Below are 18919 nucleotides of genomic sequence, written 5' to 3'. Positions count from 1 at the left end.
GTAAAGCAGGAGCCCGACAGAAAGCATTAACCGGCGCCAACCTCTCGAGGAGCTGTATGCTCGTCGGCCAGGAAGCATCCCTCACGGAAATTCCCGCCACGAACACCTTCATTTTCATTTTCTCCTGGTACCCAACTTCCCAATTTAAAAAACTTGGGTTCATTTTTGGGTTTTTTTCTATCGTTAATTTGGGAATGGTGACTATCTTATGCAATGGGTGAGATTGTGTGTGTTAATAGAGATTGGGAATCTAGGGTGAGATTGTGTGTATTAATAGAGATTGGGCATCTACAGAGCCACATAAAATCCCCAAGCCAGTTCTAATTTTTCACTCTTTTCATTTTCTTTGTTCCTTGCAGATTATTTGGGACTTGCAAAACTCATTGGTATGCAGCCTCAGTTATAGACTTACAGTATTTGTCCATAACAATAAAATTAAATTTTATTGCATAAACTTGATTTTTGGTTGCGTTGCTTAAGATGGATTGCTTCTTGAAGTTTTTTCTGATACAATACAATGCTCCGAGGGGCTAAAATACAATGCAATCACCATTTATAGGTAATCTCGGCCTACTTTGTAAAAATTTTAATTTTGTGAGTTTAAAATTCTTCAGTTTGCTATCACCATTTTGTTGGAATTAGGGTTAAATTAAAAAAAAAAATTATATATATATATATATATATTTTTTTTTTTTTTTTGGGTTAATTTTCTCCCAGCTTCTCTGTAGCCATATGGACCATTCTCTCTCTCTGCGTTTTTTTTTTTCTTCTCTAGGTTCCATTAATAAATGGGAGATTCAATCACCATTTTAAAATTTACACTTCCTATCACAGTTCATACCCCCATACCAATAAGAGATAAATCCAATTGGAGGAGTTAAGGCCTCTTAATTTAGATCATTTTATTCAATCAAAAGCCAAGGTAAAGAATTTAAGATTGATAAATTTGTTATCTTTACTTTTTGCAGTACACATATCCCTGATGAAACTCACACTACCGCCGCACTGCTATAAGGTACGTATGCAAATTTGTACAGATTTATTTTATTTTATTTATTTTTGCTGTGATTTTTGTGTTTGCTTGTTTTGTGATTTCATTTGATTGAGCAGTCTCAGGTGTACCGAATTGTTTATGCGCGAGAATGTGGTGGGGAGCTGGGGCAATTGGGGCCCATGATGAAACGAAACAGAAAAATCTCGACATTCTGAAACGATTTCACTCTGAAGAAGAAACTAATGACATGGATGATGATGATGCCGGTATGTTTTTATTTTATTGTTTTTTTTTCCGATGAAGTTTATGGATTTGAAGTTTAATGATGTTTTTGGTGAGTTTTCGGTAGCTGGGATTTTGTATGTGCATTGTGAGATATATGAGAAGTTTGTTATTGATGGATTCCTAGAGCTATGTATGAGAAGTTTGTTATTGATGAATTCCTAGAGCTTTGGACTCAGAATTAGATTTACCTGTAGAGAAAGCATGAGGTGTTCAGTGCAGTTTTTCTAACAAAAGAAACCAATGGAGCGTTGTCCAGCTCATTCGTTGGGGCATGTTGGCAATTAAGACAATCAAAGCCAAATTTATTTTGGTAGGTTGTGGGTTAGTTAAGAGTGCATGGAAAAGAGGAATATGTAAAATTGGACTACCACATATTCGTGTACTCCACAGGTTATTCCTGAACTGCAATATATGAGTTATTACATACTGATTGCATACCTCACGATATAACATTATATTTTTTATTAAATTTGTGGAGTTCCTATCGTTTAATGGTGTTTGTTTGTAAACCCTGCAGAGGAAATCCCTTCATTTGAACTGACTTGCATTTTTTTCCTAACATTTAGTTTCTTTTTTTGTTTTTCTCAGTACCATACTTTTGATGAAACTTACAGTTTCTTTAATTGATTGTAGAATGTTAATTATGTTGTTTTCTTTATAGACTTTGGTAATCTCATTGCAATTAGGTGTTGAAATTTCCCAAAAAAAAAAAACAAACCGATGATGAATTATGAGGCTATCGAAGAAAAGCACTGTAGTTTTGGAACAACACTATAAAACAAATGGTTAGAGTTGTTTGTTTTTATTTGATTTTTTAAGGTGTTGCTAGCCATTTTAATCAAATTTAAAACGTTTTTGCTTTGGTTAGAGTATTAGTGTTAGGTGTTTTTAAATGATTCCATTTACTTCTTTTTACATTAATTGTTTTGGATTTCTACCTTAATTGTATTACTGAAAGTTTATTACTAAATTACTTGCATATCGAGATTTCACGAAAGCCAAGAGGGTACGAAGGAGCAAAGACTTACAATATACATAATGACTTAAAACAGGCTTACTATTATTCTCTTTTGTTTCTCTTCCATGTTTTGTTGCATGTATTCAACCATTATTTTTTGTTACTAATTTGTCTAGATGCACGTACATGTTGGTACTAAGAGAACATAATGTAAAATCAAAGTGTTTGAAAGGATTGTGTGATTACTAATTTACTATTGCATTGGTTTATACCAATGGCTGAATAGATCAAGACGCTAATCTCTCCACACGCATCATGTGCATGCGACATACCTTTTTTTCAATTACGGGGCTTTACATGCCGCTAAGGATGTCTTACGTTAGTTGTTTTTCATTGTAATTGTCAAAATAGCTTATTGAACAAATTGAAAACAACTTCATAGGCGTGTAGCGTCCGTGATAAAAAAAATGTCTCTCACACGCACGTAAATGCGTGTAGAGAAGCTAGTACCAAGAATGGGGAATAATATATAGTATAAAATCTACTCATCAAGCACCAACTTGATCAACGAGGTCAATTGTTTGACTCATGTGGATGAATTCTTTTAGAGATGATCATTATATGATGATGAAAATAATTAAACGGACTCCAAATTTAATGACTTTCTATAGTTAATCTTTATATGATGAAGAAGTGAATAAACGATTATGATGGAGCGAAAAAAAAAAAAAGAATAAACGATTATGAGGACAACGTTTCTATTATAGAAGATGTCACGCCGTCATTGGAGCCTGGCCCTACAAATAAATTCAAATCAGATTCTCAATACTTTAAAAAACCTTCAAAGTCAATGAGAAGATTCAAATTCCGCATGTTTTTCTGCAGAAAACTAGAAGTGGAAAACCAAATTGCACTCTCAGACTTACCGACGAAATTGTCTATATTTAGTGGATGTCGCTGATACCATATTGATAATTGGTAAATATTGTTAATACCAAATTGATATTTAGCACCAATACATCAATATAACCTTAATATGGTATCGATATTAGATACCAATGTCGTCGCTCACGTTATTAGAGTTACTTCATATATTAAAGCGGGTCACTTTTGACTAGCCCATACCGTATATCGACCGTCTGACGCCACCTACGAACCTGTTACAATAGTCCCGCGCATATCCACGGACGTAACAACACTCCACCCTGTCCAAAACGAAACAACACGGCGCCAAACCCGTATTGTGTTTCTTTCTACTGGTTCTGAACGATTGTTTCACAGTTTTAACAACCTACTTTTGTCGAAAGTGTTAAATTCATGAACAAAGTCGATTGCATTCGAACACATGCCGATAGTGATGTGCATGATATCAAATAAGCAATCACGAAACAAGAAAACCGGAGCAAAACATGACACCAAACGATGAGAGGGTTCATATTTCTTTGTTAATCATAAGTAAAATTAAAAAAAAATCGTAACTAATATCATCATCGTTCACACGATTAATAGTTAGTACTGAACCACTGCCGTTTATCAAATAGATAGTACTGAACCACGCCTTCCACTGTGTGTCCGTGACCAAGAACAAAATTACTGCCGTTTATCAAATAGATAGTGAAATTGCATATTTTCTGCATCCTCTGTCATCACTTGGACAAAATGGGCAACTTGGCATACATATTTCCGTTCAACATTTAATGAATCTAGCCTAACCAATCCTAGATATCGAGCGAGGCCTTAAGGGTAAGTGTGAACAACGAACTTGACAAGTCCGAAATAATAAGATGGAGGAGCAAACAATTGCTTCCACCACTAAGCTTAATTAATCATCCATATTATGTACCACTAGTTGCTAGCCTACTAACCGAGGAAACAATAAAATTAAGGATACTAAAACACATGGTTATTCTAATGTTACATAAAGATAAGAGAGAGCTCTGGAATGAATCCAAACCACATCTAGCTAATACAGACAGACACACATAGGATATCTCTTCTTGGTAATAAAGGTTACTTATTAATTTAAATTCTACCTGGAAATGATGAACGATCAGATTGCAGAAGATCATATAGATCATCAATCCAATTTCAATGCCAATGCTATCTCCAATGGCAAAGGAGGGACCGGATGAGTGAGCGAGTGAGTCAGTCAACTACAGCAAGAGTTTGATACTCTTTCTCGCCAATAGCTAGTTCCATGAGATGGCGATGGCGAAAATCCCCACCATTTTCCAAGAAGTATTTGACCAAATTTTTGGAGTCACCACGCAACACCGTCACCCCTCTATGAGGAAAGTCAAAGTATAGAGAACCATACCACCCAACATCCCAAAACACAATGTGTGGCACCGCATCATTCCCATACCCCTTGTCCTCAAACATGCTCCGTACGGTCTCATACAGAGTATCGTAGCCCTTCCAATCATAGCCTGCGCAATCGGTGAACAGAAACAGCTTCTTGATCATCTGCTCTGGCTTCAAATTCTCCTTGACAGCCACGTCCAAGGTCGCATCAAACACCATTTGAAAATCAATACATATGTCACCGTCTCTCCTCCCCATACTCGTCAGAAAGGACAACTTGGACTTAACATTGTCGAGGCCTTGAATGGAATGCAGCTGGGGCAAAAAATGAATGCCGCGGGAATCAGGCAGACAGAAATTCATCACCTTTCCGTTCCATGGCGCTTCACTCAGTTCATACACCAAAAGTCCCCAATTCAGACTACTAGACTCGGACCAGCTGTTGTCACATACGGCCCAGGCGTTTTTGAATTTGCCCCCCTCCTTGAGCTTTTGCACCATTGACTTCCACTGAAGCTCTGCCGCTTCCCCAACATTGCCATCTTCCAGATGGCGGAGGATGTCGTATGGCAGCAAAGCGTCGGGCTTTATTATTGTTGTTGCTGCTTTCACCTCCTCCAAGTACGTCTTCACCTCGCAGCGCTCCCACCTGGCAAATCCATGTTGACGATCAGAGTAGTTTTTCAAGGGCGCCAAAACCTCCTTCCTCAGCCGCTCCCACTCCCACCATACATCTGATTCGGGGGCGAAAAGCCTCCTCGCAGTGCTTTCTTCCAGCGAAATGGAGCGCCTCTTATGTGCCTGCCAGGGGTTCTTCGTAAGTAAACAATCTATAGCCCAAGAAACGCGAAGATCATGATAAGCATGAGCATCAAGAGAACCGCGTTTAGCATCGTAGTCGGTATCATCCTCAACATCGTCATCATAATCACACGGCTTGAGCTCGAGCTTGTTCTGCTTCAATTTTTCAAGATCTGACTTCAACCGCTCCGCAAAAGCATCCATACCCCGGTCGTGCAACAGCCTGTAAGTCGGGTCGTGGGCGTACCGATCAGCATGAGAATTCGGATTCTCGCGTTGGACTAACTCCTCCAGTGTGTGATCCAGCTGATCCTGGGGAGGAACGAGGAGGCCGTACAGAACGTCGAGCAGGCTGAACAAAGGACCGAAGGAGTCGGCAAGAGAGCCGAAGTTGCGTAACAGAGTGTTGGGGTGGTTGTGGTGGAGCCAAACAGCTGCGAATTCTAAAGCTTCACTGTAACATTTCGATCCGTCGATATGGCAGTGAGAGAGGTTGAAGATGAGCTTGAGAGTGATGAGAGGATCGTGGGACCAGGCCAAGGGGAGCTGTTGCCGCAGATAGTGAAACATTTTGGTGTGATACTCCTTCTCCGTCTCCTGCTGCTCCTCCTCCCGGTAATCGCTGGGTCGTTGTGTGACGTTGAAAAACAGATCGAGGCAGGGATCGCCGTACGCCTTAAAAACCTTGTTATTCTTGTTATTTTTCTTCTCCAGAATCTCCATGTCCACGTCGACAGCAGCAGCCGCCGAAACCAAATCGGAAGCAGCCATTGCTCTTCTTCCTCTTCTTGTCCACGTCGGGATTATTGGGAGAACCGAATGTCGGGATTGACGAGCCATTGAAATAGTTGTTGGAATTGTTGTAGACCTTGTGGGTGTAGTGAGGACAAGGAGGTTTCGGGCTGCTCTTGTCGGAACAGCAGCCGTCGTCAAACACCCTTGCAGCGGCGGCGGCAGGAGCAGTGGCGGTTTCTTGATCTGAATCATCATATTTCTCAAACCCTAACCCTAATTCAAATTGAAAACAGCGGTGGCTGGCAAGTGGTTGGAGTTTGGAAGATTTGAAACTGTTTACTTGTGGGAGTAGAAGAAAACGACTTGACGACTCTAGGACTCTGTCTCTGTCTCTGGAGCAGTAGGTGTTTGCTTGGAGTTCCTTTTCAAGTACTTATACCGGGCCACCCTCTGGAGACTTAGCAATCACGGTGGTCCAAAGTTTTGGTCAATCGGTTGGATTTATTTAATGAATGAATACGTACAGTATCGGTTTTAGATTCTGCAAGGTTTGATATTTATGTCAAAATATCAATCGGTAGTCTGGTGTCGATGACCCTGCTAATTTTGCCTTGCCAAAGCAACCTTTGAATATATGCCTTTCCACGTTTAGATCACGTACCAATCCTCCTTGCTTTGGTCATGACGATGGTATAGGGTTCTGAAGGGCGGATGGTTAGACTCATTAGACTCCCTAAGTTCTGTGAGATGGGAGTCGTTGTTGTGTTAAACTTGGGGAATCTTGAATGCCATGGACTCAGTTTTGCGACCCAATTCAGCTCATAACAAGACTTCTGAAACATGCTCTAACAGCATATGTGGAGATCCATTGAAAAGAAATCCTAATGGGTGGAATCTGTGGAGCCAGATTGTGTATTTGTTTCTTGTTGTAACATTTACTTGTAGAATATCTTATATACGTTCTACAAATGGGTTTTGGTGTAAATTTATTGTGATCTATTTTCAAGGAGTTGAAGTTTCAAACATTGGATGTAAGTTTTATCAACTAATACAATTTTTGACAATGTGGTATTCAACATTTAGGCATTATATTCCTTTAGTTAAAAAAACCATTTTTCACTCATTTTCATTATCCTTCTTCTTAGTCTGACACTGCACTAAACGCTTCACTAAGTTAGTCTAACTTAGTCTATTCTAAGCCAATCCAGCTTAGTTCCTGAAGCTAGTTCAGTCTGAGATAGCTGGTGCAACAAACGCACTCTTAGAGTATTGATAAACCCTAAACCCTACAGTGTAATTAAATTTTTCTGTCTCTCAACCAAATATGTATGACTATATTAATTTATAAATTTGGTCATAATGAGTTGCAATGATCGAATTTTCGTCACTTAAATTTGTAATTTAAACTCTTTGAATACAAGTTTTAACGGAAGTGTTACCGTATTATGACATGTTTAATATAAAAAGCAAAGTTCAATTAGGTTAAAATCGAGGAATAAATGCTTTAATATATGTACCACACTAGATGGTATGATTAGTTAAAAATATGCTTAAAGTGGTGATTCCAACATAAAATCTAAAGGGTTTAGGTATTTTGCTCTCTACTAGGGTGCCAAGGATTTTCCTTTCCTACATGGGCTACATGCAAATTATTTATCTTATAAAACACTTCTGTCTTTTATGAAAGCCAAACGAGATACAAAACTTGATCACAACCCGGGTATATCATAATGACGTGGACCCGCTCCGCCCGTTACATGGACTCGCCCGGCCAATTACATAAACCCTGCCCCGCCAATTACATGGATCTGCTTTACCAAAAAACAAAAAGGAACTTTAACGAAAAACTCTCAGTACTGTTCACTTTAACGAAAAACCACAATTTTATTCCAAAAAATCAATCATTATATTATTCACTTACAATACATTTTTTTTTCATTTTCGTTAAAACTCAAAGTTTTCAAGCCTCTTTAATTAATTTTCCTAAAAAAAATTACATGGATTTGCCACGCCTCACTCCGTTTATTGTTTTCAAAATTTGGACCCATCCCCGAAATGGTTGGACCTGCCATTCCCTACTGGTCCAAGACCTGTTAGCCCTCCGCTAATATCATTAATTTGATTGGAAAAATAAGAATAATTAAGATCTCTCAATGAAATATGTAGATGATTTTGGATAGTAATCAGCATTATTATGCTATATACATTATCGATAGTACAATAAACATTTATTTTAAAATACAGATCATTATAAAAGAAAGAACAATGTTTAGTTATTTAAAGATGAGTAGAAACTCCTACTCAATTTTTTTTTATTCGAATCACAGAAGTTTGTGCTTATAACCAGAACCATAAATATTATGAATCACACTGTAAAGATCATCTCTGTAAAAAAATGAATTAAAACTAAAGTCGTTTAGTCAATCCATTCTGGCAAATACATAGACGGTTAGTAATGTTATTACCAATTCCATTCCTTTGTTGTTATACAGTTCGACGACTAAACGATCTTAGTTTTAATTGATTTTTAATGGAGACAATATTTATAGAGTGATTTATAATATAAACGGTTCTGATTATAAATATGAAGTTCTATGAACTGGCAAAGAACAATTTTAAGTAGGAACTCCTACTCATCTTTTGAGTAGCCAAGTATTATTCTAAAAGAAAAGGTTATTGCTCTGAAAATGTTATGTTTTTTTAATTTTTATTCAATAATATATTTACATTTTGGTGGTGGGGTTAGGAAATTGGTTGAGAAATTATTCTTGAAGTTTGAATATATTATCTCTCACAAATAATGAAAAATATCACTAGATTGTTGTTCAAGTGGCAATCATGAAAATTATTAGGGATAGGACCCGAGACATACATTTTGACACACGTTTTTGTGACTCTCATTCCGTAACTTTTTTTAAGGTCCAAACGGTATATATTTCAATTCATCATTCATAGATCATCCTTACAAAAAATTCGGCAATCCCAAAACTGTTAACACATTCATCTGTAGGAAATAAAATTGACAAATACGGTTCTACAAAAATACACTCAATTTAATCTAACGGTCATATGACTCCGTATTTAGTGATTTGGTAAAGATAGTCCTTGAGAAGAACTAAAAGATTAATGATTGAATTGTTAAAGTATATTACATAATGAACTTTATAAAATATTTGTCAAAAGTATGTTCCCAAATTTTAAGCTATTTATTTATTACATTTTTTACAATGCCTATATCTCCTTCTCTATATGACGTGCTTCTTCTCTTTCTCTCAGTTAAATATAGGGCACAACATAAACAAAATTAAAATGATCATATTGTTTTATTATCTCAAAGAATGCCCCTATCCACTTAAGGAAGAATCCAAGTTTCCACTTAAGGTCAAAGCACATTGAAGTGTGTTATCACTGGATATGTGATGTGTTGGAATCCAAGGAATTACAGCTTGGGAAGATTCATATTGAGACCATCTCCAATTCTTGGGAATAAAGCTTAAAAATTTAAGCCAGAAAATTTTCAGCCAAACCCAAAAACTGATTTTCTCCTCCAACTCTTATGACTTCAAATTTTTTCCCAAAATTAATAAATAATGATTTTAGCCTAATTTTTTTCTTTTTGGTAACTTTTTGAAACTAAAATATATGTAGATTATCTTAATTTATTTTTATGAACATTTTAATCTAAAAATATTTAAATTCCGATAAGTAGTTAAAAATCATACAAATATTTTATAAGTAATTAAAAATCATACAAATATTTTAGCCCAATGGTTAGGGATGGTTTTTTTGGGGTGGGGTGGGGGTTGTGGGGTGGGGGGGAGGGGGAGGGGTTCAAAGCTTTTTTTAGTTTTATCCCATGGGTTAAAGATGGTCTGATGACAAAAGTTCAGATATGGTGACTATGTCCTTGCCTAAAGGTGACCCAGGAGGAATGATCAATCCCTCAACCTAAGTCAGGAGGGAGATTGATAGGAGTTACCACCTCTAACCCATGGGATAAAGCTTAAAATATAAGCTTTAAAATCCCCAAACCATCTCCAACCATTGGGCTAAAACAAGTCATGGGGAGGAAATATATCTCTAAGCTAAATTCCTCCCAATATTTAAACCTGACTTAAACTATTCTGGACCCACCAAACTGTCATATTTCAAACATTTTTTTTATATTTTCTACTTGTAATCCAACTGTAACATCTCACATCGACCAACGGAGAGGGGATGATGTGCTTTATATGTACATGCCCACCTCCATATAGCACGAGACCTTTTGGGAACTCACTGGTTTTAAATTCCATCGGAATTCTGAAGTTAAGCAAGTTCGGGCGAGAGCATTCTCAAAATGAGTGACCCACTGGAAAGTTTTCGTGTGAGTTCCCAGAAACAAAACAGTGAGGGCGTGGTCGGGGCCCAAAGCGGACAATATCATGCTATGACGAAGTCGGTCTAGGATGTGACAGAATGGTATCAGAGCCACTATGCCGTGTGGTGCGAGTGTGCCAACGAGGACATTGGGCCCCTAAAGGGGGTGGATTGTAACATCCCACATCGACTAACGGAGATTGGGTGATGTGCCTTATACGTACATGCTCACCTCCATATAGCATGAGACCTTTTGGGAACTCACTAGCTTCAGATTCCATTGGAACTCTGAAGTTAAGCGAGTTAGGGCGAGAGCATTCCCAGGATGGGTGACCCACTGGGAAGTTCTCGTGTGAGTTCCCAGAAACAAAACCGTGATGGCGTGGTCGGCGCTCAAAGCGGACAATATCGTTCTACGGCGGAGCCGGTCTGGGATGTGACACCAACGACTGTAATCAAATGAGATCAAATCTAATCTAACGGTAAAAAAAAAAAAAATTTGACAACCCAAAATTAAATGTAACGTGGATGTGACACCAACGATTGTAATCAAATGAGATCAAATTTAATCTAACGGTAAAAAAAAAAAGATTTGACAACCCAAAATTAAATGTAATGTCTAAAATAATTTAAAAATATATAGTTAAATCAAAGTTCACTTAAAATTTTATAAATACCTATGTATTTGTATGATTTTTAATTACTTATCAGAATTTAAATATTTTTATATTGAAATGTTTATAAAAATAAATTAGGATAATCTATATAAATTTCATTTTCAAAAAGTTACCCAAAAAAAAAGCTAAAATCATTATTTAATAATCTCGGACTAAAATTTTAATCCATTAGGGTTGGAGGAAAAAAATAGTTTCTGGGTTATGGCTTAAAATTGTCTGGCTTAAATTTTTAAGCTTTATCTCCAAGGATTGAAGACGGTCTTAATGAAAGAGAGGGAAAGAGAGAAATAATAAAAGGAAATAAAGAAAAGAATGAGCGGGAGAAGTTGTAGAAAATAGGTGGACGAGAAGAAGAGAGTTTTTCGATTCATTGTATGGCCAGCGTTGTCCAAGGTTGGCTATAAAAGTCTCATTGTTTGTGCAATCATATTATCACTTAGAAAAACCAAAACTAAGTAAGTTTGAGAAAGAAAGGCTCACTTGTACGTGAGAAGAAAATCCTCTTGAGAAAAAACCAAGGAAGAATTTAGCCACATTTATTTGTGAGATTTTTTTTTTATTCCCATTATTTTCATAGTGGAAGATTTGTCATTTTTGTTAGCCATTTTAATTACACAAAGGGTGGGAAAAGTTAGATCCTATGATTGTGTTTGGACCCAAAATTACACGATCGGTCTGAGTAATCGAGGCCGTTAAATGAGCAGAATTTTAGACCGTTAAACGACAAAGTGGTTGAAATAATTTTCAATTATTATTGAGAAATAATATTGTGATTTTAATCATGGTATTATTTCTTAGTAATATATTAAATTATTTAAACCTAATATTTGTCTAAATGAGTAGGACTCTCTCCCCTCTTTTTCCCCTCCTCTTCCCTCTCCTCCTATTTAAACGGTCACGGTTAAACCACGTCAACATCCTTGTCTAAATCCCAATTGAATTGAATGATGATGGAATATGGGGATATGCATTAAGGCATGGCATCAGATAACATCATGCAAAGATATTGGGGATACGTTTTGCATATGTGGTATTGCTTTGTCCATGTGACACATGCATTATCAGGACTCCTATGCAAAGTGGTATTTGATGGAAGATGGCATCTCAAGTCTGATATTGAAATTAAATTGCATGCATGGTTGCACCTGGACAGGTGTCGTGGGAAAGAAAGCTTTATAATTTGCATTGGGAGTCTTGGTTATGACTGACAGCTTAATGGGATAAAGCAAGGCTACTAATGGAGTCATCGAGATAAGAAGCCTAGGTGGGCTAGGCTTCTAATGTTATATGATAAGCCTAGATAGGTTTTTATCTTGTTTGAAAAGTCACGAACAACAATTTGAGGGATATGCCTTTGGCCTTTGACACGGATCAATTTCAGGTCAACAAATTAGAGTTGCAATTGGACTCTACAAAATTATCTGGTCGTGCCAAGCAGAAGATGATAGTCCTATAATTATGAGATGCGTAGAAAACAGAAGGGCCTTTCCAATTTAACATACAAACTGCCCTGCGTAAACTCTTACTCTACACGAAACCTCTCAACACCCGAACCTTGAGATTTTTATTTTCTTTTTCTCGCTAACATATCTTCAGTTTGGAGGAGCCGTAGAATCAGCCGATCAATGAGCACCTTCAGTTTAGATAAACAGTACTGCTTCTCGGCCGACTGATTACCTATCCAAGTCTCAGTCGACAAGGATTTTCGAGTCCTTGTTGGTAGAGATCATCTCATCAGTCTTCTCGACGAAGTGAGGTGTTACCAGGCTACTACATTCGGCACATTGAAAGCCGAATCTAATATTGAACTTCACAAAACTAGCAGCCTTGTCTTTAGGCTCAACAACTCGAAAGCCGAGGCATATTCTTTCCTCGGCTACAATCACAAGATCAAGAAGTCAACAGCGCGCCCAATGCAACATCAACACATTTTACTCCTCGGCCGAACTCGGCCAACGAGTTGGCACGCCCTGCACATAACCGAATGATGTAGTTAGCTTATTAGTTACTCGGCATGCACGTCATGTAAGCTTGATAGTTTTTAGGATCAACAGACTGCCAAAGTTTTTATCTTGGCTCCTATTAATTGCCATCTTTTCCAATAGATTTGTGCATCTCCATCCTTGATGCATAATTTTGATTCCAAGATTTGAGAATATTGAATTTGACTCAAATATATCATAAATATGTCTGCAAGTTTTGGCTTCAACGCCCACTTGTACAATATACAATAGATAACATATATTGAAATAGTTGTTCGTATTGAAGAAGAAGAGTTTGATGTGGGGTTTGAATATGTAGAGTGTGGGGAGTGAAGGCAGTATTAGAACGTATCAAGTGTATTAAGTATGTTGAGTGTAATCAGCAAAATATACAAATTAATATAACAATACATTTCAAATCCACTAAAATAGGTAAAAATGCTCTCAATTCTTGAATTATTATTATTATTTCTTTTTTTCTCTCAATGCTCTCGTTTCTTGACATACCTCTACGCAATCTCTTAAACCCAAAGGCAGACCCCACAAGGAAAAGTTACGAGGTCGTTCTTCACTTATATTAGAGTGAATAATCATAGACTCCCAAGGATCCAGCTAATGGATGGGACTCCACGATTGTACTGTACTTTAAGGATGCGTTTGTTTGCACTCATTAAGATTTTGTTTGGCAACTCAAAGTACTTATTATTTCCGTAGGATAAGATAAATAATCTCACTGAACTGGACTGGCTTACTAAGAATATTAGTCTCATATTTGATGTGAGCCAGGATTGTATTTAATGGGACTACCTTGGACTCGTACCGACTAAACTTTTCACTAACCGGTCGTAGCGAGCGTTGTTTGCTTGGTCTTCGTCTTCCTCAGCTCATTTTATCTTTGTCTTCCTCAGCTTGCTTCTTCTTCCAAATCCCACACCAATCGTCGTACCCTACTCGAGGCCGCCAAGAGCTCTGCCAGGAAATGCACTTGCAAGTTTGTCTAGATATGCAGAGGTCGATTGAAATGAATTTGCAAATCCAACAATCCGACGAAGCCTTTGCAAATTGGAAAAAAAAATTGGGGATTTTTCTGGAGATTTGAAGAGAAAAGTAAATTAAAAGAAGATAAATATGGGTTTGAATTCGAGAAAGTAAATGAAAAGAAGAGAAAAAATGGGTTTTATTTTTTTTGTTTTGAGTTTTACTAGGAACAAATTAGGACGTGAAGAACCAAAGCAAATGAACGGAGAAAATAGAGAGACAGGGGACAGAGAGAGAGAGTCAAATAAAAATAGTTGTATTTTGTTTATTTTTTTTAAAGATAAAAAAAGTGTATTAATAATAGTAAAATAAATTAAAGAATGACAAAAATAAGTATTTGAACTCTAAAAATATTTTAGTCCGTGATTTAATCCGGTAGTACACTAAACATCTCATTATTTTTATCCAGTTTAATCCAAGTCGAGACAGTTTAGCTTAGTTCTAGAAGTTAGTCCAGTCTGAAATAGTCTGATGTAACAAACGCAACGGCAGTGTTTAGCACATCGTATAAGGGATCAGATAGGACTAATAGTACGAACCCAGCTGTTTGGTGTTTTCCCGTACTAAATAGTCGCCGGATTAATTTACGCAGTCTATAGGATAGTCGGGTATACTCCTTCTTAATAAACCACTCCAAAAGGAGTGGATTATTAATCCGCTTCCCTTTCCTCTAAGTGGCTGTGATCCTGATGGTGCTCATGGCGATTGGCTAGCGGTGGTCACCAGCTTCGACTGAGATGAACATCTTCTTCTTTGTTTCCCCTCCCTCTGTTCTTCCCCCTCATTCCCACAAATCCCAAAACCCAATTCCTCCGCCTACCACCATGAACCACCACCACCACCAGGTTCCATCGAACCACCTAGAACAAGACTCTTCTCTCCCTGCATCTTCTTCTGGCTACGGGATCCTCTTCTTCGCCGCTGCATCTCCGACCCCTACAAACAAAGCCCAGGATGTCAAAAAAAAAAATTTTCTTTCCCTCACTGCCTTTTTAGTTTCGGCTTAAACAAAGCCCAGCTGTGGAGATTCGTAGTCGAGAGCTTTTCTTTTGCATGATATCCTTGGTGTTGAATCAATGTCTGGGGAAAAAGAGATGATTTCAGTTAATTTTATTTTAAGTTTAATTTTATTTTAAGTTTGATTCCTTCTATACGGTATAATATCAAATATAATATAAATAATACGATTATTAATTGGATACTACAGCAAACGTCCGACTAATTTAGTCACTATTATTCAATGACTATTTATTATATCCGACAGATATAATCAATACAATTCGAATTGCCAAATGAGGTCTAATTCTATGTATCTAGCGGGATCCTTGCAGAATCTAAAACCGATATTGTACGTATTCATTCATTAAATAAATCCTACCGATTGACCAAATCGTTGGACCACCGTGATTGCTAGCCTCTAGAGGGTGGCCCAGTATAAGTACTTGAAAAGGAACTCCAAGCAAGCACCTACTCCTTCTTCAGAGACAGAGACAGAGTCCTAGGGTCCTCAAGTCGTTTTCTTCTCCTCCCGCAAGGAAACAGTCTCTCTCATCTTCCAAACTCCAATCACTTACCAGCCACCTTGGGTTGAATTTGAATTAGGGTTAGGGTTTGAGAAACATGATGATTCAGATCAATAAACAGCCAGTGTTCCTGCCTCCGCCGCCGCCGCAATGGTGTTTGACGACGGCTGCTGTTCCGACAAGAGCAGCCCGAAACCTCCTTGTCCTCAAGGCACCCACAAGGCCAACAACAATTCCGACAACTATTTCAATGGCTCGTCAAGTCCGACATTCGGTCCTCCCAATAATCCCGATGATGAAAAGAAGAGGAAGAAGAGCAATGGCTGCTTCCTATTCGGTTTCGGCTGCTGCTGTTGTCGACGTGGATATGGAGATTCGGGGGAAGAAAAATAACAAGCATAACAAGGTTAAAAATAACAAGCATAACAAGGTTAAAAATAACAAGAATAACAAGGTTTTTAAGGCGTACGGCGACCCCTGCCTCGATCTGTTTTTCAACGTCACACAACGACCCAGCGATTACCGCGAGAAGCAGCAGGAGACGGAGAAGGAGTATCACACCAACATGTTTAACTATCTGCGGCAACAGCTCCCCTTGGCCTGGTCCCACGATCCTCTCACCACTCTCAAGCTCATCTTCAACCTCTCTTCCTGCCGTATCGGCGGATCGAAATGTTACTGTGAAGCTTTTGAATTCGCAGCTGTTTGGCTCCACCACAACCACCCCAACACTCTGATACACAACTTCGGCTCTCTTGCCGACTCCTTCGGTCCTTTGTTCACCCTGCTCGACGTTCTGTACGCCCTCCTCGTTCCTCCTCAGGATCAGCTGGATCACACACTGGAGGAGTTACTCCAACGCGAGAATCCGAATTCTCATGCTGATCGGTATGCCCACGACCCGACTTACAGGCTGTTGCACGACCGGGGTATGGATGCTTTTGCGGAGCGGTTGAAGTCAGATCTTGAAAAATTGAAGCAGAACAAGCTCGAGCTCAAGCCGTGTGATTATGATGACGATGTTGACGATGATACCGACTACAGTGCTAAACGCGGTTCTCTTGATGCTCATGCTTATCATGATCTTCACGTTTCTGGGGCAACATATTGTTTGCTTACAGGGAACCCCTGGGACGCACATAAGGGGCGCTCCATTTCGCTGGAAGAAAGCACTGCGAGGAGGCTTCTCACCCCAGAATCAGATGTATCGCGGGAGTGGGAGCGCCTGAGGAAGGAGGTTTTGGCGCCCTTGAAAAACTACTCTTGTCGTCAAAGTCGGTTTGGCAGGTGGGAGCGCTGCGAGGTGAAGAAGTACTTGGAGGAGGTGAAAGCTGCAACAACAATTATAAAGCCCGACGCTTTACTTCCATATGACATCCTACGCTATCTGGAAGATGGCAATGTTGGGGAAGCGGCAGTGCTTCAATGGAAGGCAATGGTGCAAAAGGTCAAGGAGGGCAGCAAATTCGAAAACTGCTGGGCTGTATGTGACAACGGCGGGTGCCAGTCAAGGAGTTTGAGTTTGGGACTTTTGGTGTATGAGCTGAGTGAAGAGCCATGGAACCGGAAAGTGATGAATTTCAGTCTGCCTGATTCCCGCTGTAAGTTTATTCCGCCCATTCATTTTTTGCCCCAGCTGCATTCCATTCAAGGCCTCGACAATGTTAAGTCCAAGTTCTCCTTTCTGACGAGAATGGAGAGGAGAATGGGCATAAGCAGCATATGTATTGATATACAAATGGTGTTTGATGCGATCTTGGAAGTGGCTGTCAAGGAGAATTTGAAGCCAGAGCAGATGATCAAGAAGCTGTTTCTGTTCACCGACTGCGCAGGCTATGATTGGAAGGGTTACGAGATTCTGTATGAGGCCGTACGGAGCATGTTCGAGGAGAAGGGGTATGGGGATGATGCGGTGCCACACTTTGTGTTTTGGGATTTATGGTGGGGGTATCGTTCTCCATCCTTTGATTTTACTCATAGAGGGGTGACGGTGTTGCGTGGCTACTCCAAAAATTTGGTCAAATCCTTCTTGGACAATGGTGGGGATTTTCGCCCTCACCATGTCATGGAAGCAGCCATTGCCGACAAAGAATATCAAACTCTTGCTGTAGTCGACTGACTGACTGACTCAATAATCCGGTCCCTCCTTTGGCATTGGCGATAGCATTGGCATTGGAATTGGATTGATGATCTATATGATCTTCTGCAATCTGATTGTTCATCATTTCTTACTTACCGCAGTTTCCAGGTAGAATTTAAACTAATAAGTAACCTTTATTAGGAAGAAGATATGCAATTATGTATGCCAACTTGCATATTTTGTCCAAGTGATGATAGAGGATGCAGAAAATATGCAATTTCACTATGGACTGACCTGCATCCAGTAATTTTGTTCTTGGTCACAGACACACAGTGGAAGGCGTGGTTCAAACTCCAACATGTTACTTTGGTTGAATTTCTTCCTTGTTGGTGTGTTGTTAACTAAAAGTGCAATTCAGAACTATCTATTGGATACCAACAGCACTGGAACTATCAATCGTGTCGTTTCGCTTTCGATAGGGTGGAGTGTTGTTACGTCTGTGGCTATGCGCGGGACTTTTGTAGAATGTTTGTAGGTGGGGTCAAACAGTCGATGTACGGTATGGGCGAGTCAAAAGTGACCCGTTTTAATGTATTAAGTAACTCCGACGACGTGAACCACAACATTGATGTCTAATATCGACATCATATTAATGTTATATTGACATATTGGTGCTAAATATCAAGGTGGTATTAACAATATTTATCAATTATTAACAATGTATCAGCGACATCCACTAAATATAGACAATTTCTTGGCCAAGTCTGAGAGTTCAATTTTGGTTTTCCGCTTCTAGTTTTCTGCAGAAAAAACATCATCTCTGGTGGAATTTGAATCTACTCATTGAATTTGAAGGTTTTTTAGAGTCATTGAAAATCTGATTTGAATTTTATTTGTAGAGCCCAGGAAAGAAAATCTCGGGCTTTGAAATTCAGATGAAATTGAGAAGAACTGGAGAGAAGTAGGTCCAAAGAGGAACTTGATTGAGATCATTGAGAAAAATAGTAAAATTCAGAATTGGTTCGAGAACTTGAACATGAGTTTAAATTTGTCTTTGAGCTAAATTTTCGTTAATTTACATTCCTTAGTTTAACAAAATGTGCAGAGTTTTTTTATTTGGTGGACACCGTCTGCCTTCCCGTCGAAAAAGACCTCGTGCCACACACTCGAGGGGTATATCGGC

At 38.7% G+C, this 18919-nt stretch overlaps 2 protein-coding genes and 1 long non-coding RNA gene across 5 annotated transcripts; 2 read left to right on the top strand and 1 right to left on the bottom strand.

Moving 5' to 3' along the window:
* The first annotated feature begins 357 nt into the window (after window positions 1–357).
* Window positions 358–1748, top strand: LOC126592786 (uncharacterized). 3 transcript variants are annotated; one of them, XR_007612804.1, is made up of 4 exons: window positions 358–386; window positions 481–559; window positions 969–1015; window positions 1111–1748. It is a non-coding gene; the product is annotated as an uncharacterized LOC126592786 (long non-coding RNA). The 3 variants fall into 3 exon arrangements; XR_007612803.1 differs by lacking the exon at window positions 358–386 and having other exon boundaries at window positions 413–559; XR_007612802.1 differs by lacking the exons at window positions 358–386; window positions 481–559 and adding an exon at window positions 732–876 and having other exon boundaries at window positions 1111–1703.
* A 2634-nt stretch (window positions 1749–4382) lies between these two features.
* On the bottom strand, window positions 4383–6113 carry LOC126592115 (uncharacterized). Its single transcript, XM_050257871.1, has one exon. It carries the CDS (start codon window positions 6111–6113, stop codon window positions 4383–4385), a length of 1731 nt encoding a protein of 576 aa, XP_050113828.1.
* A 9511-nt stretch (window positions 6114–15624) lies between these two features.
* Window positions 15625–18457, top strand: LOC126592784 (uncharacterized). The gene is made up of 2 exons (XM_050258567.1): window positions 15625–16062; window positions 16111–18457. Exons 1-2 carry the CDS (start codon window positions 15754–15756, stop codon window positions 17773–17775), a joined length of 1974 nt encoding a protein of 657 aa, XP_050114524.1. The 5' UTR covers window positions 15625–15753; the 3' UTR covers window positions 17776–18457.
* Window positions 18458–18919: the final 462 nt, after the last annotated feature.

This window comes from Malus sylvestris, chromosome 12 (genome assembly GCF_916048215.2).
Source record: "Malus sylvestris chromosome 12, drMalSylv7.2, whole genome shotgun sequence".
Classification (NCBI taxonomy): Eukaryota; Viridiplantae; Streptophyta; class Magnoliopsida; order Rosales; family Rosaceae; genus Malus; species Malus sylvestris.
The sequence above is the reverse complement of the archived record's forward strand: the minus strand, read 5'-3'. Positions and strand labels throughout refer to the sequence as shown.

Coding starts and splice junctions, on each gene's coding strand:
- LOC126592784 (XM_050258567.1), top strand. CDS start 15,754: ATGATGATTCAGATCAATAAACAGCCAGTGTTCCTGCCTCCGCCGCCG. Junction 16,063..16,110: donor AAAATAACAAGCATAACAAG/GTTAAAAATAAC, acceptor AAGAATAACAAG/GTTTTTAAGGCGTACGGCGA.
- LOC126592115 (XM_050257871.1), bottom strand. CDS start 6,113: ATGGCTGCTTCCGATTTGGTTTCGGCGGCTGCTGCTGTCGACGTGGAC.